This window comes from Myotis myotis, unplaced genomic scaffold (genome assembly GCF_014108235.1).
Source record: "Myotis myotis isolate mMyoMyo1 unplaced genomic scaffold, mMyoMyo1.p scaffold_m19_p_2, whole genome shotgun sequence".
NCBI lineage: Eukaryota > Metazoa > Chordata > Mammalia > Chiroptera > Vespertilionidae > Myotis > Myotis myotis.
In genome coordinates this window covers 187,391,543-187,415,610 of record NW_023416324.1, presented here as the reverse complement: position 1 = coordinate 187,415,610, position 24,068 = coordinate 187,391,543, and the positions used below count along the sequence as shown (strand labels likewise).

Sequence of the window (24,068 nt, the reverse complement as noted above, 5' to 3'; positions counted from 1 at the left end):
ATTTGGCCTGGCCCTGCCAAGGCATTAGGGGTAAGTTGATTAAATATTTGACCAAATATAGCAGGCTAATTTTTAAGTTGATAATTTTGTATGGCCTGCAAATGGTGTTATAAATACCTAAATGGCCCTCGGCAGAAAAAAAGGTTACCCACCCCTGATATATATGCTGTCCAAAAAGGAATATCACCACTTTTCCTAAAATACTCCAAATGTTTCCTTAAGGATTGGTGCTGTATATAAGCATCTGCCCGAAAATCAAGCCTAAAAGAGATAAACCAGTAGAACTTTGCTTTCAGGACCTGTCCCAGCTCCATTGTCTTAAGATCATTGATCTTTTCTGACCCACATGCTCATGCTGCTTTCTGATCCTGAGTCCCTAGAATGCTCACATTCTGTAGCTCTTACAATGTCATGCGCTGTCAGGCTGACCTCTCCTGCCAGTGCTCTGATGGCCAAGGTAAACTGAAAAGGCTGGTTATTAAAAACATAAGAGTGGCCACGTGCTGATTCAGATTTGCTTATTTGCTGTGGCATTTTGAAATCAGTATCTTAATATTTTTCAACCCATTTGTAACTGGAATGCGAACATCTTAGGCCATTTGGGAGAGAGATGCCATTTGGCAAAAACAAGCAAAAAACAAAGAAATCTTTAGGAGCAGAGAGAGCTTTTCCTCTGATTTCTTATACAATCTTTCATTCAGCACTTTATTCCATCTCAAAAAAGAAAAAAATCTCTTGGTACAATCCCTTATCTCCATTCCTTTCCAGGTCTCCAGTTCGGTTTCATGTTATCTTTTGCTTGAATGCCTGCAATGACTCCCAACTGGGCTCCCAGCCTCCAATCCAATATGTACCCTGTCATCAGTCTGATCATGATGTTTCTATGGCAACCCACAAGCACCAAGATTAAGACTTCAGTTTGATATTAAAAACACTTCATTTTTAAGGACCAACACATCTTTTCAACATCATACTTGTTTCTAAACCCTGCCCTCTAGCCATGAAGCAACTGTGTCTGTCCCTTTCAATAAAAGACTTCTTCATTCATTCTTTCCTTTCTGACTGATAAATGTCTACTCCTCTCCTAGGCCCAGTTTTATGTCACCTCTCCGAGATACCCTGATTCTCGCCTTACATGCTTTACTCTTTAAGATGCCTTAGACATTTTTTACATGTCTCTATTACTGGCACTTGTCAGATTGTTCTGGATTAGTGTTTCACGTGTCTTCCGGAATCAGTTGGTTAGGTTCTTAAAAACATAAACTAGGCCCCAGCGCCAAGCCTAGTACCCTGTGACTAATTGTAAATGTTGAATAATTGTTTAATAGGCAAATGAATGCATAAGCATATCATACAGGGAGCCAGTGTTCTGTTTTTGTGTAAGATCAGCCTTTCACACAGTTACGGATCTTGGGCTAGGAGAAGCTTTTCTTGTTTCCTTCATCCAACATTTATTGAGTGCCTTTGGATGTTCTGGGTTCCATGTGAGTTGTCAGGCATGTTGAAAATAATAAAACACAGCCTCTGTCCCAGAGATGCTCTCAATTTTAATGTGAAGGGAAAGTAATAATATCATTTGGGTACCAGTAGCTTAACAGGAAACCCCTTCATGTTTATAATGGGGATGTGGAGATGTCTTCTGCTGTCTGAGGTCCATCATTTGTAATGAGTTTGAGTGCAAATGATCATTTCAGTATTGTGCGCTGACACCCTGGCATGTGCCTCTGCTCAATAGCGTGTGGGGCATGAAATCTGATATGGAAAGTGAAAAGGGGTCAGGACCCTGGGCTCTAATTTGAATTCTGCTACTGATTAGCTATGACCTTGGACAAATGATTTAATCTATTGGATATCTTATCTCTAAATTGAGGTTGTTCTAGACTCCAGATGAATGGTTCTCCACAAGGAGTTCATCATAGGGTTTTAAAATATATATATATATTGTCCTTACCAAAACTTCACTGAATTAGAATCAAATCTCTCAAGGTGAGGCCAATCCATGAGTACTTTGGCAAAAAACAAAAAGCAAACTTGCTGGTGCCAGCCATGGTGGCTCAGTGATCATCAACCTATGAATCAAGAGGTCATGGTTTGATTCCTAATCAGAACACATGCTCAGGTTGCAGGCTTGATCCCTGATCATGCTGCAGGCAGCCAATCAACAGTTCTCTCTCATCATTGATGTTTTGATCTCTCTCTCCCTTTCTCTCTGAAATCAATAATATGTATATATAAACTTGCTGGTGATTCTGAGAGGCTCTGACCTGAGCTATGTCTGCTCCTGATGCTATCTGGATATCTGAGGTCTCTGGCAGGCCCCCACCCTGACTGAGACATGCGGACTCTAGGCCCACTCCAGTTTTTCTCCGTTAATAGGCTGTGAGAACCAGGAACATTGTTTCAAGAAACAATCAGATCAGTAGGTGACATCATAGGTCTTCCTGAAAGAGAGGAAAGAGATGCAGAACAAAGATAAGACCAAAAAAAAAATTCCCAAATGTTTGTGGGATGCTGGGAATCACAGCCAGCACCAAACCCATGCACAGCTTCTTGAACTTTAGGTTGGACCCAGTCCTTCTGGTGCCCTGACTCCCCTATATTTGTTCTCTGACCGGGGCACAAAGATCTGGGTGAGCTAATGCATCAACTCATGAAAAATGAACAATTAAAACAATGAAGTTGTCAGTTCTTTTACCAGATTGCAAATAAATAACCTGCCTGTCAGGCTGGCTGCTCTGCTGGACCATTAGTTTAATACAAAGACATTCTGAGGAGCGGGTGGATGACAGCTGATCTATCACCGGGCCTTTGATAAAGACCTGAGCATAATATGCTGTCATAAACTACCGAAGGTCAATCCCAATTTTCGAGAAGCAAAGTGTTAGATGAAATTTGACTATACCTCTCTGCCCCTCTTGTAATCTCTAGGTTATTGTTGTTGGTTTTTTGTTGTTGTTTTTAACTGGTGGGATGCTAAGTGTTCGTTGTGGCAATCTAAAACACTTTTCTGCTCTGCTTCTTCAGCATGTCAGGGACGCTGCTGTTGTAGATGGCCTTGAAGTTTGTAACTGTCACAGTGGAGAGACTGGGATTTTAGGACCGCACAATGTCCCTTCTTTTGTTATATATATAAATATGTTTTTATTTATTTCAGAGAGGAAGGGAGAAAGAGAGGGGGATAGAAATAGCAATTATGAGAGAGAATCATTGATAGGCTGCCTTCTGCATGCCCCACACTGGGGATCAAGCCTGCAACCGGGGCATATGCCCTGACCGGGAATCGAATGGCAACATCCTGGTTCATAAGTCGACACTCAACCACCAAGCCATGCCGGCCCAGTCACAATTTATCTTCTTGCCAAGGTGGACTGGGTCTTCCCACAGGAAGCCAAGGAAGTGACTCTATGTCCTGTCAAATGCTACGACAGTCATGGATTTCAAAAGAAAAGTCAATTCATTGCATTATCTTATATGTATCATTTGAATAGTATAGATCATCTCATAAAATATTTGCCAACCAGATATATTGCTCACAAAAGATAAGACAGTAAAGACAATTAAATAAAAACAAATCCATTAAAATTTCTAATTGATATCTCATCTATCTTTAAATCTTAGTGGGAAAAATGAAGCTATGAATCACTTTTCAAAAGTGACCTTAAAGAAGGTAATTCTTATTTCTTAGAAGCAAAAACTACTATTGGAAACTTTACCCTGTAGTAAAACTATAGTGAGGGGCACAGGTTGTTGGTACTTATCTCTCTAATTAACTTTGTCTCAGTTTGAATCTAAGCAAAAATGACTCCTTGATTTTTTAAACATTTAAATTCTTTATTGTTTAAAGTATTACATACATCTCCTTTTCCCCCACTGACCTCTCCCCGGCTGCTCCCCCCCCCCCCCCCCAGCACATGCCCTCATCCCGCTACTGTCTGTGTCCATTGGCTATGCTCATATGCCAGCATACAAGACCTTTAGTTGATCTCTCATGCACCCCCCTCCCGTGCCTTCTCATTTAGGTTGGATGCTGTGTTCAATGCTTCTATGTCTCTGGCTCTATTTTTGTTCATCAATTTATGTTGTTCATTATATACCACAAATGAGTGAGATCACGTTAACTCCTTGATTTTTGATAAAAGACAATCAAGTCCCTGGAAAGCCAACAAGTCAAAAATACAATGTTTGCCTTCCAAAATCTTTTAGACGTTTATCTACATTCAGATTATAGCTTCATGGTCAAAGTCATTTAAGTTTTACCTAAATCAAAAATAGTACCTATTAATTTACTCTCATTTTTAGCACATTCCCTGGTTAACGTAAAGAGTAAAATGTAGTATGAGCATGGAGTGGCAGCTTAGATCTACACAGAAGACACACACACACAGAGGTTTTGTGGTCATTTGCTTGCTCAGAATAATTTCAACTAGGAAGGGGTATCAGCTAAATTACTTCAAATTGATTTGACCAGATCTTCCAGTGGCCTGGATGGCTAATTAGTAAACAAAGTGAACAAGAAATGTTCAGTAGAAAACTTTCCAGGCTGATTTTCCTATCTAGTAAGTTAAGCCACAACTTTGCCTCTTGTCCAGCTTTGTAATTTTGTTACATAATATTAATGTCTCTCTCACTTCCAAAGAGCAGCACTGAGAGAGTGGAGGGAAAGCTCAGAGCTCATCCTGAGGACACTGTGGTTTTGTTCCTGGTTTTGCCACTTATTAGCCATAGCATTTGGGCAAGTCGTTCAATATCTACTTACCTTATTATGTGCACAGTAACACCTGCTTAAAGGAGCTTTTCACTGTTTTATACGGAGTCCCTAAAGTTTTGTTTAAAAAAATAAAGTTATTTTAAAGGTTGAGCACTAAGAAGAGCAAGCAATTCATGGTCTAGAAACTTCTACTGTGATCTGCGACTAGTCCTTCATTTCTCTGCGTTTCAGATGTTGAGAAGTCTGTCTTCCTAAGTCTCCCTGTAGATACGTTTGTGTACTCAAGCTGCTTCCCAGGTTCTTGCTGGGTCCTGACCTTCTCCCAAGAATCCCAAGTCCTTCTCAGTGTGATCAAAACCTGTCCTTTGAGTCCATTAGTACTTTAAATAAGATTATTTTAAAAAAAATTGGTGATAGTTTTTCCATATATTTTGAATATCCTATAGTTTTTTAAATGTGATATTTTATTGATTTCTATAAAGAGTTTTGCATGAGGCTAGTGTTAAGAACTTGGCCCTGTATGATAACATTAGAGGTCTGGTGCACGACTTTCATGCACTGCGAGGGGGGCGGGGGGTCCTCAGCCCGGCCTGCACCCTCTTGCAGTCCGGGACCCCTTGGGGGATGTCTGACTGCCAGCTTAAAGAGCAAGCTTAGGGAGCGAGCCTAAGCCGGCAGTTGGATATCCCCCGAGGGGTCTAGTGCTACCTCAGAGTTGGGAGAGGCTCCTGCCACCACCACTGCACTTGCCAGCTGTGTGCCTGGCTTCTGGCTGAGCAGTGCTCCCCCTGTGGGAGGGCACTAACCACCAGGGGAAAGCTCCTGCACTGAGTGTCTGCCCCCTGGTGGTCAGTGTGTGTCATAGCGACCAGTCATTCTGCCCTTTGGTCAATTTGCATATTAGGGTTTTATTACATAGGATGGTCTCTAAGGGATAAATCAGAAGCCAATTGAAACATTTGGGAATACAGAAAGTATGACAGGTGGAATAATGGATCATCAAAGATATCCATGTTATAATTCCTGGAATCTGTCAATATTCTATTTATCAAAAAAAATCACTAATTATTTTTAAAAATAACCCTATTTAGTATTAATGGACTCAAAAGAAAGGTTTTAGTCACACTGAGAAGGACTTGGGGTTCTTGGGGTTGTCTCATATGGCAAAAAGAGCTTTAGAGAAGTGATTTAATTATGGATTTTGAGATTGGGAGACTTTCCTGGATTACTGGGTGGACCTAATGTAATTACAAAGGTTCTTATAAGAGGGAAACAGGCAATCAGAGAAGAAAGAAGTAGCTAAGCTCCTGCCTGGAGGATAGCAGAAGGGGCCACAAGCCAAGGAATATAGGTTGCTTGTAGAAGCTGGGAAAGGCAAGGAAGTAGATCCTCCCCTCAAGTTTCCAGAAGTAACACAGACTTGCCAACACCTTGATTTTTGACTTCTGACCTCCAGAAATGTAACAAAATAACTTTGTATTGTTGTAGCCATTAATTTGTCATCATCTGTACAGCACCCATAGGAAACTGAAGCAGAAACTTGTTAAACAATGTATGCCTGCTATTGTCTAATGTACATGCATACCATTGCCAACACACTATTTAGGAATCTTAGTAGTACATGGGTCTTTCCCTCTGGAAATTTTTCCTCTTCCCTGCCATTTTACTATCTTCTCCCACTTCCCACTCTCTCTAGTGTTTCATATCTCAGTTAAATAGTTATCTCCCCAAGAGAACATGTGGAACCAACACCCTCCACCCCCACTAATCCAATGCCCGCCAGTCAAAATTGGGATCCTTAATGTTATTCTCTTTCCTACACCCTGCACCCTTACAACATTTTAAATTATTTATTTATGTCAATGACCATTTTGTTGTGTGTATCTCTGTGCTATTATACACTTGGTAGGCACAAGAATCATATTTTGTTTTGCTCACTATTATGACCACAGCACACAATAGGTATCCAGGATGTATTTCTTGGCTGAATGAAAACATCCCATAATTCTGCATGTTTTGTAAATCGTGCCTCATAATGAAGTCTATCTAGAAGCTTGAGCAATAAACTAACACACTTCCTTCTCTGTCAGAGGACATGAGGCAGGCTTTGCAGTAACTGTGTTCCTCTGAAGTCTTAGTCAATGTCATCATTATTCAGCCAGGTGACAACTGATGGATGTTTTGTGTGACACGTGTTATCTAAGAAATACTATAATATTTCCCCAATATTCCTGTTGGATAACATTCAAGATGCTTTTTCTTGCTTTTATCTTTATTATATTGTTTTGCAACATAACTCGTAAAATTCTTTAGTAATCTTAAGACATCTATTTGAGAACTGACTTTAAGAGCTTAGAAGGTCATGAGTACATTATTTGTATCTTCTGCAATTTTGATTCCTCAAGCTAAAGATATGCCTGAGATCTTCTTGGGATGGAGAAGTGATTAACATTTGTGAATGGTTTTATGAAGCCTTAAAACATTAAATGATTAATGAGAATATGAATAAATTTTCTTTATATGTGGTTCAGAAACGTCACCATGTGATTGCAATGGGTTTTGCTGTTGTTGCTATTGTTTTAGAAATATTTTTCCTGATTGCAGATACAATATAAAGATGGTCTTTAAATATTAGATAATTTTTTCCATAATTATTCTGAATTTTTTATGATGTTTGTTCATATACATCACCTTTGTTAAACATTGATTCTGATTTTAAATGTGTCAATGGAAAGGAAAGGAATTTTATTGAGGCACTATGAGATTCCTATATGTCACTATGTCCATTAGCCTATTCTTCATAATAATTTATGAGATAGATTTTATTAATCCCACTAGTAACCCTGCACATGAACCCGTGTACCAGTAGGTTGCTGCCGCCCTCCTGTAGCTCTCCGCCTGCTGCCCCCCCATCGTGTAGCTCCCCCCCGCCCCCTCCTTGTTGCCCTGCCCTCTCCTGTAGCTCTCCGTCTCCCTTGCTTGCTTCCCTGCCCTGGCCTGTAGCTCTCTGCCACCTGCTTGTAGCCAGTAGATTGCTGCCGCCCTCTTGTTGCTCTCTGCCCACTGCCCTGCCCACCTGTAGCTCCCCCCACCCTCCTCCCTCCCCTCATAGCTTGCTGCCCTGCCCTCTCCTGTAGCTCTCTGCAGCCCACTTGTACCTCTCTGGCCCACGCTCCTGCTGATCTATTATCTGGTCCTGATGTGCTTGGTTGTTGCGTCTCAGGGCGTAACAGCTAATTAGCATATTCCTCTCTTATTATACAGGATTATACAAAACAAAAAAAGAAAGTGAGGGCCTTGCAGCTTAAGCAGCTTGTTTAAAGCCAGCTATAAGGTCCATGGCAGTGCCTGACCTAAGTTCATGCCATGTCCTCTAGACTACACGACCTTCAATGGATGCCTGCAGACCAGCACAGCATTCTTGATGGCTCTTCCCAAAGCAGACCAGTTCAAATGTCCCTTTCCTCGAAGCCCTATGCCAGTGGGCCCCAGACCTCAAGATGGAAATAGCTAAATAAGTTGGGGTACTGGACCTTATAAAATAAATCCCGTTGTGTTCAGCACAGCCACTTTGACCTCTTAATATTATCAACCTCCACGGAACACAGGTTTTGTGGCCATAGTTGCTGTAGTAGGACTATGCTCTATGCTCACTTAATCCTGTGGCAAGAAAAAAAACACACTCATGCACACATAAAAACAAAAAACAAAGAAACCCAGTCTTCCCAGTGATGGGAAGAAACTCATGAGAAGAATTTGTAATAACTGCAGCTCTTGGTTTCTAAAGTTATCAGAGGCCTCTAACAAAACATATTTTAATTTTTTGGATTTTTTTTTGCCAGCCTTTCACGTTAGAAACCTCCCTTTAGGGAACTCTTTTCATCTTGTCCCAATGGAATGTAAATGATGACTTCATGTGTTTAGTGACAATAAGGTGAGGGAAGGAAGAATATCACACAGTCACCTCTGAAATGCCCTGGTCAGTTATTCTGGCTTAGCCTCTTATTAACAAAAAAAGTTAGTAAACCTTTCAGGCACTAAAGCTTGATGTGCTTTTCAGCATACCTGGCAAGTGCAGGATAAATGCTTCATTGGTATGGATTTGAGCAATCAGTGATTCTCAGTAAAAGAAAGTCTAGCCCAACAGCAGACTACATAAATAGCTGTTCAGAAACTGAGTCAGGTTCCAGCTAATGCTCTTGTATTTGCACATCTCCCAGTCAGAAAGGGAAAAATCAGACCCGCCTTTTTTATTTATTCCCCTGTGTTTCCTTAACCTTTGTTTTTAATACTAAGCAAGCAACCGATGGCCCTCGAAATTAGAATTTATGCCATTGCTGCCATTTTTTACTAAAAGAAAACTGGAAGATGACATGTCCTTAAGGATAGTGGATGCTAAGAAAACCAGTGACAACACAAGCACCCAGGAACATCAACAAAAAGCATGGATGCAATGAACAAGGAGGTTAATAACTTCCCCAATGGGAGGCATTTCATGATGCCAACCGCCCTAGGTGGTCAATAAAGAGCTTGATCTAGAAATGATTATTCAATTTTAGGTCTGCAGGATATATAATAACTAGCCTGTCAAATGTTTTTTTGTTTTGTTTTGTTTTACCAATTTGTTTGAATTGTCTTTAGACACAACTGTGAAACTCAAAATGTCTACTTGACTCTGTTTTGTAAGCTGAAAAACACCCAGCAAGCCTTTTTATTTTCTTAACAAAATGGCACAGTATTATTTAGAAGTTGGAGCGAAAGCTTTTACTGCTCGGCCTGTAAAAAGAAACAGCACAACCCAGCAGAGTCGCTGACAAGTGACACAAATACAGTCCACACTCATGTGCAGAGAGAAACAACCTTGAGAATTTAAAACCGGCTGCAGCAGAAAAAAATATCTTCATCCAGATATGCGGTCCCTTATGAATTATACTATTATTTTAGTTGATTTTACCTGACATCACCCTATGATTTTCTTCAGTGACAAGAAAATTGCAGCCGGCCCTTGACAGTTGGTCACAAATTGACTGCACAAAACAAAATAAAACAGTGAAGTAATCCCCAAGTAAATTTAATGAAACCTAAATCCCAGAGGGCAGCACGCTTCTGTAGGCAATGGTCTTATTTAATAAATTTCCCCCTGCTTTCACTTTTAGAGCTATATTTACACAGACAAATTTAATTCATTTGGGTTTACATTTCCTCTTCCCCTTAGTTTGTCCACCAGGCACATATGGGAAGGACTGTAAACAGGTATGTCAGTGTTCGGCCGAGAAAGAGGACTGTCACCCAGTGACAGGGAGATGTACCTGTCTGCCCGGCTACCATGGAAACCACTGTCATCTTGGTAAGTGTGTTCTCCGCTTTAGTTGTAACTTATTGAAGAGACACCGATAGAGTGGGTCATCACTTGGAATGCTAACGAGCAAATGTGAATTCAAGCTTCTAATTCATAACAGGTCTTATGGGCGTTTTTATTGGAATGGTTGAAAACATAAACTTTTTTGTGTAATTTGTTCTCTGACTTTGCCTTTTCCATTAAAATTATCTCCCTGAAAAGAGACAGGAAACAGATAAAGAAAAAGAAATAAATAATAAAACATGAACTGATTATTATAAATCAATGTACAGAAATAGCAACATACGAAAGTGATATATCAAGTAAGTTCTAGGATCTGCTTAGGAACAATCAAATTACACAACTTGTTATTCTGGAATGAAAACAATGACTTGCTTAAAGGATAAAATGCCAGTTGGCTCATTGTTATGTAATAAATAAAAGAATATTCCCTAGACCAAACACCTTATATTGATCTGCTAGGAATTTTAACATCGAAAACGTTTATAGGAGAACACACAATCAAAAGTCCCAAGGAGCATGTTAAAATGTTCAGTCAGCTACTTAATTTTTAAGCTTGTAATTATTTGTAATGTACTTTTTATAGGTTTAAGAATAAAATGATTTGGCCTCAGTTTCATTTTTTCCCCCAACTTGGCCATCGCCACTCTTTTCTCTTAGTTGCTCCCAACGCAGATTCCTTCTATTTTCCTTTCCTAATCTTGCCAGTATGTGGACTGATTTCTGGATTCCCTACCCCTTCAAATGCCACCTATGAAATATACACTCATGGTCAAGCTATTGATTTTAATTTTCTGCAGGCCACAGAATGTATATTTTGAATATCACTTCTTTTTTTTTGCCCTCATTTTAAAAATTACCAGCTAAACACACAATTAAGTGTGTATGAAGTGGTTTCATATAGCATTGTGTTTGGAATCCATAACCACTACAGTTATTCAAAATGAAGAACTAAAATGTAAAATTATTAAAATTTTAATGATTTCTTTTGCTTATGGTGAATTTTAAGCACACTTGTAGTAGAGAAAGAAATGATTCCCTCACACTTGATTCTGTCATATTGCTCAGGAAGAATTACTTCTAGATATCAAGACATTTTATGTTAATAAAATATTATCAAGTTACAAAAAGCTGATAGCACTTTTATTTAGAAGGCAAGGCAAGCTACCTTGGGTTGAAGGAGGGTCACTTCGCCTTGTAAAAGCAAGGCTGAGGCAGGGAGCTGCTCCCTGACTAGTCAGGTTGGCTTAGTTCCAGGCAACACGTGGTTGGAAGTTGCTGCTAAGGTTCCTTGGCAACATCCACTGTAATTACAGGACTACGAAAAAGGGTTCAAGAAAATATTCATAAAAAGTGCAGCTGGCTCAAAAGCAAAAGTTTCAGCAGCCAAAAACAACTGGGCTTTCATGTTCTCAAGTTCAGATTGGAAGATCCAACTTTTCTCTTGGTAGAGGTCAGAGGAAGCAGACAAATGTGCAGTAGGAATCGTACCACTTGTCCATACTTTATAACGGGCTGGTCAGTTTCAGTGCGTGGATAGCATGCGGAAAAAAACAAGCGTCCTCAGGAGATGCAAACTCATCATGCTGTGTATTTTTGGACCTTTGAGAAATCATAAAGTGACTATGGACCTTGGAAATCTTTTATTTTTGTAACCTGCAGTACTCACTAGGTATAATGACTCTCTTTGAGAGAATTTAAGGCACTGAGGTCCTCTCAAAACATGGGCAATTCTGTTGACAGTATTCATAAAGCACCCTCATACTTGCTATAGAATGTTTGGAGAAAAATGGGCCACAGGAGAGCTCACCTGTGCCAGGAGATGATATCAAGATGTTGATAGCAGTCTCGTTCTCATGTTCTTCTTGCTCATAGCAATGAACATTTACAGGCCAAATCAGAGTATCTCTTTTAAGTGTAAAATAAAACTTCACAATAATGGCTAGTGTAAGTATGAGTTGTGAGTAATCTGGTCAAGTACTAGGAAATCAGACCCTGTTCAAAACAGATTTATGCATTTTATCTGCTTCAGAGCTATGACTCAGGATATAGTCACAATCTTGCTTGTTCCAAGTTCCTAATGAAACTACAAAGGCATTTACATCATCATAGTATATAGTCGCCTTTAAAGTTAAACAAATCAGGACTGTGAATTCATATCCAAGCTTCTTCCTAGTCAAACTACTTTAAGGAGAGGGGATGGTACAAGTGTGGGGGGGAAAAAACAGTCACCTTTTAATAGAAAATAACTAAACATCCCTTGTCAGAGAGACAAAGTTTCCCAGGAGAAGTGGTTGTAAAGGGCAGACCAAAAGCCAAGTAATGATCAAAACGGAACTTTAGGAAATGAGGAAAAGGAGGCTGAATTTCATGCAGGCAAGTCAAAAAAAATCATTATGTTCTGGGCATGTGTTTCCTTGTTCACTTTATTGAACATTTGAGCAAGGGATGTGTGCATGATTCCAGAAGACAAATTTTTACATAGCTACAGAATTATGCAAGAAAGTGGAATTGTTCATCAAAGTACTTATTTTTGAGGGGAAAAATAGCTATGGGCACTTCTTCTGTCAACAAATACCATACTCTTGATACCACTTTAATGAGTTGTGGGACTAAGAGGTTAGCACATATACTGTCTTTCAACAGATGGTGGACTCATTAATTTGTTCATCAAATTCAGTGTCCCTATTTCAAAAGGATAACTAAATTGAAGGCTAAAAATCAGGTAATTTTTTCTCTCTATATATAAAATAACAAAGAAATGATTTTATCAAATGCTCTACCACCATTACGATAATTTGCAAAATGGGTATACCTCAGAGGGAAATTATGTTTCCAAAGTAATTTTGAATCACATAAAAGTGATCTCAAAATATAGAGATTTACATATATCAGATATTTAAATTCATCAAATAATTATATATAACCTCCCCCCCTTCCAACTGAGATGCTGATTCTCTGATACCCATAATTATATTCACAACTTAACATTTTTCTCATTAACAAGTTCATAAGTTTCACTCTATTGGGGGTTGCTCTTTTCCTTATTTGCACAGAAATCCATGTCACCTTTCACTTCAGAGTAATGTGACTCCAGAATTTTCTATGCTAATCAACTCATTAATTTAACCCCCTTTGTGGAGGCAACATGCCAGCAGTACACACTAGACTTCCTTGTTTCAAACCCCATGCCTTCAACTTGCTCTCTCCGTATGTACTTCAATATCAATCAATCAAACATTTTTAAAGTATCACACATAGTAATGGTACAAACTACAAAAATTTACATTCTAAAAGACTGACCCAGAAGGACATGAAGAAGAATATTTTATCTTGGTTAATAAGAGAAGAGGAGGAGATGGAAACTTTTTTAATCATTAATATTGTTTGTAGGCTCATTCTATTGAATTTTTGTAAAGGAGTGAAAGAATTTCTTAGAAGGACTACAGAATGTTGTGTACCAGAAAAGTGTCAATTAGCAATAAAAACTGATATCCCTTGGAAGGAGGGGATTACAAAAGGGAAGGTGAAATAAACTCATTCATTTTTATAGAGAAAAATAAAGCAATACAACAGCTATACTAGAGAAATAACCTTTGGTATGAATAATTTTAAAGTGTTTTTCTTTCCACCTCCATCATGGAGAATGGAGACTTTTATTTTAAAATTATCTTTGCTAAAATTACTTATTCTTGGGGAAAGAGAAGGAAAGAAAGAAGCAGCCACTTTATGAGTCTGAGATTCAAGGTGAGAACCCTGGGTGTAGAACAGGATATCTGTAGGAATTATAAAAAAATCTGAACCTCTAAGAAAACCATTTTTTTACTTACACCTCTAAAACTCTGGTACATGTGAAATACTTAAAAATGTTCTTTGGCATCTCATCCTATAAATAAAAGGCTAATATGCAAATAGACCCAACGGTGGAATGACCAGTCGCTATGATGCACACTGACCACCAGGGGGCAGACATTCAATGCAGGAGCTGCCCCCTGGTAGTCAGTGTGCTCCCACAGGGGGAGCACCCAGAAGCTGGGCTCATAGCTGGGGAGTGCAGCAACAGTGGCAGGAGACTCCCTCCTCCGTGGCAGCACTAAGGATGTCCAACTGACGGCTTAGGTAAGACGTCAGTCGGACATCCACCAAGCTGTCAGTTGGACATTCCCCGAGGGTTCCCAAGCTGCAAGAGGGCACAGGACGAGCTGAGGAACCTCTCACCCTGAGTACATGAGTTTCGTGCACTGGGCCTCTAGTCCTTACATAAAAATACAGAATGAAAGAGAGGGAAGGAAGAGTCATGTTGTCTAGTTCAGTCACTTTTAGAGCTATGCTTCCAAGGAAAAGATTTTTCCAAGAGAAAGGACCTAAGGTAAATACTAAATCACTTGACTCAGGTCAAGCAGGTAAGGAAAGGGTTATGCTACAGGCCCACCAATGATCCTGTCACTATCAATGAAAATAATAGCTACCACTGACTTGGGTGATTTGTGGGTTTGGTAATGTGTTAGATATTCTATTTTTTCACTCCAGTTCCCACAATGGGCCTGTGATTTTGTTGTTATCCCCTTTGGAATGAAGAACCAGAAACTCAACGAAAGGGCTTACTCAAGGTGGTAAGACTAGTAAGTGGAAGATACAGGGTTCAAATCACAGTTTATTCCAAACTTGCTATAGCATTATATTTTAAATGTTTGACAAAAATAAAGAGAGTTATCTTCAACTGGTGACAGAATGCTGTGCAATAGATACTTCATGTCTATAGGCCTCAATTTTATCATCTTAAAATAAGAGTTGAACCAAATGGAGCTGAGGTCTCTTGAAACTCAAACTTCTATAATTTCAAGACTTTAAAATTTTCCATAGAGGCTATACCAATTTACATTCCCACCAGCAGTGTACTAGGGTTCCCTTTTCTTTGCATCCTCTCCAGCATTTGTTACTTCTTGTCTTATTGATAATAGCCATTTAACAGGTATGAGGAGGTAGCTCATATGGTTATGATTTATATTTCTCCTATTGCTAGTGAAGTTGAGCATCTTTTCATATATCTGTTGGCCATCTATATGTCTTCATGGGAAAAGTGCCTGTTCAGGTCCTCTGCTCATGTTTTAATTGGATTGTCTTCTAGCTAAACACCCCCAATCTTTCAATCATTGCACAGATAATGGGGTCTTCAGCTCACTCTTGGTCCTGTCCAGTGTCCCTTTATCTTGAAATATGGATATTTATCTAAAATTTCTATCACAGATATCATCATGGTAGGCTACATGTTCATGAATGTGAAAGTAGAAAGCTGAGAAACTAACCAAAAATAAAGACACTTCCTCTATGCTATTTTGAATTCTTACTTGTTTTATACCCAGGTCGTTCCAGGCAAGACAAGCTATAACACATAAATATTAATCAAAATAATAAATTTATCTAGGCTGGAATGAAATAACCTTGTTTGGTAAATTGTCCCCTATTATGATTATTCTCTAAAAGTAAGATTTTCAAAGAAGTTCAAAGTTGTTTCTTATAGCTTATTAATTAGAGGCATCAGGAACTTTATGTCCTCACCTATATTCCTATGGCATCTATATAATCGCATATCCTCAGGTAAGTCCACGCCTTGAATCAATAACTTGAAAGTACCAAAGAACAGTAATTGGAATGTTAAGTAAACCACATGTCTACGGGCATAAATTTAAACTGATTACTTCAAGTAACAGTACCACATATGGTTTGTTCTCCTTTAACAGAATGTCCAAAAGGCACTTATGGTCCCTATTGCCAAAGGACTTGTAAGTGCTTGAATGGTGGCAACTGTGACACCGTGATTGGCACCTGTGACTGCCCTCCAGGCTTCATTGGGGCTGACTGCAGTCAAAGTAAGTCACTCTACCTATTATGAAATGGATATGCTAAAGCAGAATTTTAAGAACCACACTCAGGAATTAGATATTGTTGCAGTTATGTTAGTTAATAATTTACTGTAGCAACAGCAAACACCAACTGACCTAATTTCTAAGTTGAGGAGCACTTACATTGGGAGTTTGATTTAGAGCTGAAGTCAATGAAGGCAGCCAGAGAGCCCTTTGATCATAACTTCTCTTGCCCTATCAATCCACTCACATCAGGATTTAAAAATCTGGCAAGATCAGATCAAACTGGGGATTCCTGTCTATACAATGTCAAATTCATTATCTAAAGTTCCAAAATGTCATTTATGCTCAGCAAATATCCAGCTCAAAATTAAGCAGTTCCCCCACTTTTCAGAAAGCAACTCATTCCCTAAAATCCAAAGACCTTAATACTTATCACAAAAACAACTATTGACATAGTTTAAGGGACCAGTTGTAAATGAAAGATCCCTTAAAAATGACCTGGCTTAAACACTTTGGGGATATCCTTAACAAATACATTTTGCTTTTATTACACCTGTTATTTTCTAAGCATTTGGATAGTTTGCAAGATCTCAATACTCTTTAGAGAGGGAGGGAGGCAATGGGTAGGAGAGCTCATGGTGGGGAGGTGGTCCTGGCAACCTTTGTTCTTGGACCTGTGTTCTTTGTGCTGTTGATGAGGTTGTTCACTTTGTGATCCTTCACTGAGCTGCACATGTATGTTTTTTGCACTGCTCTGTGTCTTATACTTTATAATTAAAAAAGTAAAAAAACCCATCAAGGATCTTAAATTACAGGTAGAATTACTGTGATTGTGAACTAGAGGTTTCTTTATTTGGAAGAGTGATAACGACATTCATGATCAGGCAGGGTGCTCAGTTGTTATGTGCTAAAGATATCCAAAATGCTTATCTCCTCTAGGCAGGTAATGGCTCAGTCTTCTTTGTATGAGGGTATTTTTAATTACCCTGCCTCAGTACCCTGCTGTTCTGAGGATAAAAGGCAAAAAAAGACAAAGTCCTGGCTCCTACTAGTGGAAAATTGAAACCTAGTGGATACTGCCTCTGAGGCCTCAACGGCCAAGTTGTCTTTGAGTTGAAGCCAACCCATAAACATCTCCTAAAGGTTCTGACTGGCTCCTTTGTGTTTGTTCTTCAAAGAGAATCTTTGGGAGAAATTTTCTAATTTCCTCAGGCCAAAGCATCTTCAAAAGCTATGGTTTCCCTGAATATTGAGAGTATTTTTGCCTTCACAAAGTTGTGATCTTGTACCTGAGCACTTTTTCTTCTTTACTTTGGCAGCTAGGTAGGTCCAAGCCAAATTTTCAGTCCACCTTTTAACAAATTCAAGGAATTAAGAAATTCATTTATGTATATGCCGTTACCTTCACTTGATTCTCACAGAAATTTATTTTATCCTTGTGTGTTTCTTGTATTTTGGTAAACATCTCAATGAATTTTTGTAATTAACTTGCAGCAAAAAAACCCCAAGCAAATAAGTTGATAAGCATATTAATTTATTAAATTACTTTTTAAAAATATATTTTTATTAATTTCAGAGAGGAAGAGAGAGGGAAAGATAGAAACATCAATGATGAGAGAGAATCACTGATGGGCATCGAGCCTGCAACCCAGGCATGTGCCCTGACCAGGAATCGAACCATGACCTTTTGGTTCGTAGGTTGACGCTCAACCACGGAGCCACACCGGCTGGGCTAAATTACTTTTTAATTTACTTTAATTAATGTGATTAGTTTAATAAATGTAACTTATTAAAATAACTGATTTGTTGGTTTCAAATAAAGAATAAATTTACAAATAAATTAATAAGTACATGAGCAAATATTTGGAGATGTGAGCATACTGGATCTTATATCTATAATAATAAAAGCATAATATGCTAAGTAGACCAGACATCCTTCCAGACTTCCTTCCAGACGACATTCTGGACAAAGCGAGGGCTATAAGGGAAGCCCGGGTCCCGGGTGCCAGAGGGAAGCCGGTATCAGCAGCCGGGGGAAGGAAAGCCTACCTCTTGCATGAATTTCATGCATCGGACCCCTAGTTGATGTATAAGTGTAAGCTAAAATTCCAGAGTGGATACACACACACACACACGCACACACACACACAAAGACAGTCGTGGGATAACGCAAGTCTGAGTTTGTAAGAGTCATTTATATCATATATGTAAGTGTTTGACAATAGGTATTTGGTTGGAATTCCAGTTGTCAACTAAACTTACATTAAGTAAGCAACAATTTAAACAGTTCCTTTTTTGTTGTTGTTTTTTTTTTTCAAAGTAACCTTTTTACATTGACATCCACACTGAAGACAAGTTGGAAATCTATTTGATTAAAAAAAAATTTACAAGTTTTTAAAACTTTTGACTGTCAAAAGGTTTTAATAAGGAAAATCTGCTCTTGTTTGGTTCTTTGTTTTGCTCCTTCCTGCAGCCTGTCCTGCCAATCACTACGGGAAGGACTGTGTCCAGCGGTGTTCCTGTGGCCCAGGACAGTGTGACCCAGTGACTGGAGAGTGCCACTGTTCACCTGGCCAAATGGGAGCCAAGTGTCAGCAAGGTAACAATGACTGCAGGGCCACCTTGTTTATCCAGGCACCAACTATGCTGAACTCTGAAGGCAGATTTGGTGCCAGGGACTATAATTAAGTAGGCATTGTCCACAACACTTTCTTCTTAAACATGGCTTTCATAAGATGAGCTACGAGCTCCTGTAAAGCTATATAGGAATTTCACCCTTCTGGAGGGTAAATAAAAATTGAAAACAAAAACAAGGAATAATTTTTGCCTACTCTACTAAGAAACTTTTTAAATCACTTAGCCAACTTTTGTAGAGCTGCCAAAACTTGTGCATTGGAGATGTCTAATTATAAGAACTGAAGAGTGTTATATCCTTTTCAACTTTCAGAAGTCCACTGAAAACTGCAAGAAAAATAAGAGACAGGAAGAAAAACATGATCTGTTTAAAACTGTGAAACTTCCTTGTCCTAAATCATATTACTGATAATAATAATAACAGAAGAACTGTCAAGTTCCGTGAAGTGTGGACACGTGGAGAGGATGATGGGTCCCTACAGCTCTTGTGTGGGTCCAGCAGGGCAGCCACTTCTCCGTGGCTCACATGAAAGGCAAAACTAAGGACCCCTTTTTGAATCAGGAGAATTGGTGCCTGGGCAGGCTGCAGGAGCTTCCTTGAATCTCCTGGACATCTTAGAGTGGCAGGATACACGGGGTAAAACCAAGAAGTGAGCAGACATATCATATTTACAACTCTACACTGAGATAGAGGGGACTATGTAGGTCATAGGGTGTTCTCCTCTGTGCCAAAGAGGTTTCCTACTCGCTGAAATCAGATTTCTAGCCCCAGATCCACACTACTCTCAAAAATAGCCAGGATATTAAAAAAAGTTGATTAAAAAAAACGAAGCTGATACATGTTTTAATAATTCTCTTCATTTTGGAAACAAAATATGTAACCATTCAGCATAGAACAAAAAGCTTGTTATGGAACACCTGAAAATATTAACCATAATTTCTTCCAAGAATTCAAAGGACATAATGAAAAAGTGTCCTCTATAAAATATGAGTCCAATGCAGAGATACAGGGTTCATGACATATATGAAAACACAACAAGAGAAAATGAAAGAATAAGCTAGCCAAGCTCAGAAAGAAGTGGATAAGAAAATTAAATCTCACATCTTATGACTAAAGGCCACATTGAATGCAGGTAATAAGAGGATGGAATCTGCCGATGGGACAGCCAGGTACATAGAGAATATGCTTGAAGAAAGTGCAAACAATGAAATGAAAATGAAAACAAATATATAAATGGAAAATAAAATTGATCAAATGTGATATTCAAGATATTTTATCTGAAATAAAAGAAGAGCTGGTGCTATAGATTGAATGAATACATTATATCATCGGAAATGCTAGTTAGGGCTGACCCATAGGCAGGGGAAACTCCATTGGGAAAATTAAAAATATGTATATGAGATCCCATATGAAGTGGGAGATCAGTCTGGCCTCATACCTCATAGCAATATTCATTCCAGCCTATGGTTAATCAATGCCTATGAAATTCTTGGGGGGAAATATGACTAGGGTATTTTATACACAGTGAAGCTGTTATTTCAGTATAACATGATGAAAAATAAAATAACTGTTTTAATAAACAACTAAATATATTTCTAGGAATGCAGTAGCTATAAAACATTTTAAAGAAGCTAATAGAAGATAAATTTGAGCCACCAAGTAATATATGTAAAATCTCTGGTAAACAGACTGTTAGGGAGCTTTAAATCTATTTTAATTGGTGATGAATTTAAAACAAATGTGGAAATTATACTCAAGTGATGAAGATAAACAGATAAATATTAGAAATTATAACAATGTTGAGATTTTAGCATAACTTTAACCAGCATAAGCTGGAAGGGGAAAGAAGGTGAAGGAGTATAAGTATACTAATGTTATTTCTGTATTAATGGTTGTGGGATCGAAATGATAGATCTGTGTCAAAACATAATATTTATATATGACAGCTCAATAAGTATGTTTAAGTGAGTAATGGTAAATGCTAGAATTGAGAATGCTAGAATTGAAAATATAAGAATAAAACTGTATCCAGCTACAATCAGAAGAGAAGAATGAGTAAAATTAGGAGAAAGCAGAATCATATTAATTCTATCAACATTCATACTGGAGGATCAATATGTACTTAATAAAGAAATGCATTATATTATATAATTTTATATGCACTGTCTAAAGAAGGTTCCCTAGATGATATAAAATTACAAGACTTTCATTTAGAGAAAGATGGATTATATACACTTTTTTCTATTTCTTCCTCCCCAAACAGTAAAAATTCTAGAAACTATGTAGAAAATAAACATAAGAAACTCTGAAATGTGGTGAGAAGGCAGACTCACTGAGAACAGTGGGGACTTAGTGAACAACATAATCGTGAGTTCCTTGGGCTTTCTTTCTTTGTCTCATATATCCTGGACTGGGTGCAGAAAAACATGAAATCCAGAAAAGCTAATCAGTGCAGATAAAATAAGGCCCGAGATAAGCCTGCTTTTTCTAGTCAAAAGACCAGGAAAGTCCAGCCAGGGTAGCTCAGTGGTTGAGCATCAACCTATAAACCAGGAGGTTATGGTTCAACTAGAGGTCTGGTGCACAAAAATTTGTGCACTCAGGGGGTCCCTCAGCCCAGCCTGTGCCCTCTTGCAGTCTGGGACCCCTCAGGGGATGATCACCTTCTGGCTTAGGCCCAATCCCCGGGCGATCGGGCCTAAGTTGGCAGTCAGACATCCCTCTGGCAACCCAGGAGCCCTCGTGGGATGTCCACTTGCCAGAGGGAAGCAGGCCTAAGCTGCAGTTGGACATCCTTAACACTGCTGAAGAGGTGGGAGAGGCTCCCACCATCACTGCTGTGCTGGCAGCCATCAGGCTGGCTTGTGGCTGAGCAGAGCTCCCCCTGTGGGAGCGCACTGACCACCAGGGAGCAGCTCCTGCATTGAGCATCTGCCCCCTGGTGGTCAGTGTGTGTCATAGTGACCAGTCATTCCCAGTCATTCTGCTGTCAGGGTCAATTTGCATATTACCTTTTTATTATATAGGATAGAGGCCTGGTTTGTGGGTGAGGACCGGCTTGTTTGCCTTGAAGGGTGTCCCGGATCAGGGTGGGAGTCCCTCTGGGTGCCTGGCCAGCCTGGGTGAGGGGCTGAGGGCCGTTTTCAGGTTGGCCACACCTCTTCAGGGAGGGGGGTCCTGCTGGGGTGCCTGGCCAGTCTGGGTGAGGGGTTGATGGCTTTTTGCAGGCTGGCCACAGCCCCTTCAGGATGGGGGTCGCTGCTGGGGTGCCTGGCCAGTCTACGTGAGGGGCTAATGGATATTTACAGGCTGGCCATAGCCCCTTCAGGGTGGAGGTCCCCCCTGGGGTGCCTGGCCAGCCCGGGTGAGGGGCTGATGGCCGTTTCCAGGTTGTCCACACCCCCTTCAGGGTGGAGGGGGTCCTGCTGGGGTGCCTGGCCAGTCTGGTTGAGGGGCTGATGGCTGTTTGCAGGCTGGCCACAGCTCCTTCAGGATGGGGGTTGCTGCTGGGGTGCCTGGCCAGTTTGGGTGAGGGGCTGATGGCTGTTTTCAGGCTGGCCACACCCCCTTCATGGTGGAGGGTTCCTGCTGGGGTGCCTGTCCAGTCTGGGTGAGGGGCTGATGGCTGTTTTCAGACTGGCCAAACTCCCCAGCAGGGACCCTCACCCCATGAGGGTGTAGCCATCCTGGGTGAGGGGCTGATGGCTGTTTGCAGGCTCACCATGGCCCCCAGCCACCCAAGCTCCCAGTGGAGGCTGGTTGGAAGCAGGTATCTGGGATTTATTTATCTTCTATAATTGAAACTTTGTTGCCTTGAGTGGAGGCCATGGCCGACCAGGGCAGGTGGGAAGCTTGGCTTCCTGCATCGCTGGGGCAACCAAGCCTCCTGCTTGCTCCAGCTCCTTGGCTGCAGGCTGCCTTCTTGGTTGGGTTAATTTGCATATAGTCGCTCTGATATGCTGGTGGGTATGGCTTGGGGCATAGCAGAGGTGTGATCAATTTGCATGTTTCTCTTTTATTAGATTAGATTCCCAGTCAGGGCACATGCCTAGGTTGCAGGCTCAACCCAGATTTCAGGAGGCAGCCAACCAATGGTCAATGATTCTCTTTCATCATTGATGTTTCTATTTCTCTCTCCCTTCCTCTCTGAAATAAATTATATATATATATGATTTGTTTTAAGACCAGGAAAAAGGCAGTCTACCAAGACAAAAATCTCTCAGTCTAACTCCAGTCAAACACTACAAAATAAAACTTCATCCTCAGCTTCAACCCAGGTCACCTGAAGAATCTATTCTTCAAATTCCACCTGGAGGTAATGAGCCAACCATCCCCTGCACCAGGATAGTGTGAAAAAAAGGCCCGTGGGGCTGGGACTTTCACCCTTGCCAGGTCAGAATGAGTACCCCACAACCTCTTGCAGTGTTAGTGCAAACCATATGGAGAGTATGAAAACTCCACCCCACCCCCAGTAGATGGTAAGGAGACACCACCCCTTTCTGCCAGGGTGACACTAGAAGAGATCTAGTGGATAGTCAGGACTTTCACTACCACCAATCAGCAATGAGATCACCTCACACAGTGTCAGTGAGGTCACGTGGAGAGCTGTAAGGAGGTACCTCTGCCCCTCAGTCAGGAAGGTGTCAGCAGAGGCCTGAACTCTTACCCTGGCCCAGCAGTAATGAGTCATGTTTAGTCCCCTCCACTGGGGACTTGGTGGGGAACATGGATTTCAACTTCTATCGGCTGAACCTCTTTCCTTAGTGTCATAGGAGACTTACTAAGTCAGGAGATTTAAATGAGATCCAGAGTCTCATATCATAATATTCAAAATGTCCAGATTTCATTTAAAAATTATTCATCAAACCAACAACCAGGAACATTTCAAATTGGTAGAGGATATACAACTGAAAGCAACAAATGAACAAACAAGACAAACAAACAAAGACTTATGGACAAAGACAACAGTATGTTGGTTACCAAAGGGAAAAAGGTTGCAAGGGGCAGAGGAATAGTAAAGGAGGGACAAATATATGGTGAAGAAGGATTTTGGGTGGTGAACACACAATGCAATATACAGATGAATATTAGAGAATTATACCCTTAACCCCATGTAATTTTATTAACCAATGTAACTCCAATAAATTTAATTAAAAAATAATTAATAGATATGAACACTGAGATGACACTGGTGATAAAATTATCTCAATTTTTAAAGGAGCCATTATAAAAATGCTTTAGTGAGCAATTACAAAACTGCTTGAAACACATAAAAGAAAAAATAGAAACAATATCCACCTTATCTTAAAAGCACAAAATGAGACATAAAGAAGAATCAAATGGAAATTCTAGAACTGGCACATATAATAACCAAAAACAAAACAAAACACAGACAGACACACACACACACACACACACACACACACACACACACACACACAAGCTCAATGGATGGCCTTAATAGCAGAATGTGGAGGACAGAGGAACACATCAGTGACC

At 39.9% G+C, this 24,068-nt stretch overlaps 1 protein-coding gene across 1 annotated transcript in view; it reads left to right on the top strand.

Moving 5' to 3' along the window:
* Nucleotides 1-24,068, top strand: part of LOC118677522 (EGF-like and EMI domain-containing protein 1) — a 610,230-nt gene that overhangs the window by 564,562 nt on the left and 21,600 nt on the right. Inside the window, exons 17-19 of the mRNA XM_036352669.1 lie at nucleotides 9,924-10,055; nucleotides 15,809-15,937; nucleotides 18,408-18,533. Coding sequence (XP_036208562.1) covers nucleotides 9,924-10,055; nucleotides 15,809-15,937; nucleotides 18,408-18,533 — 387 coding nt within the window. The remainder of the gene's footprint in view (nucleotides 1-9,923; nucleotides 10,056-15,808; nucleotides 15,938-18,407; nucleotides 18,534-24,068) is intronic.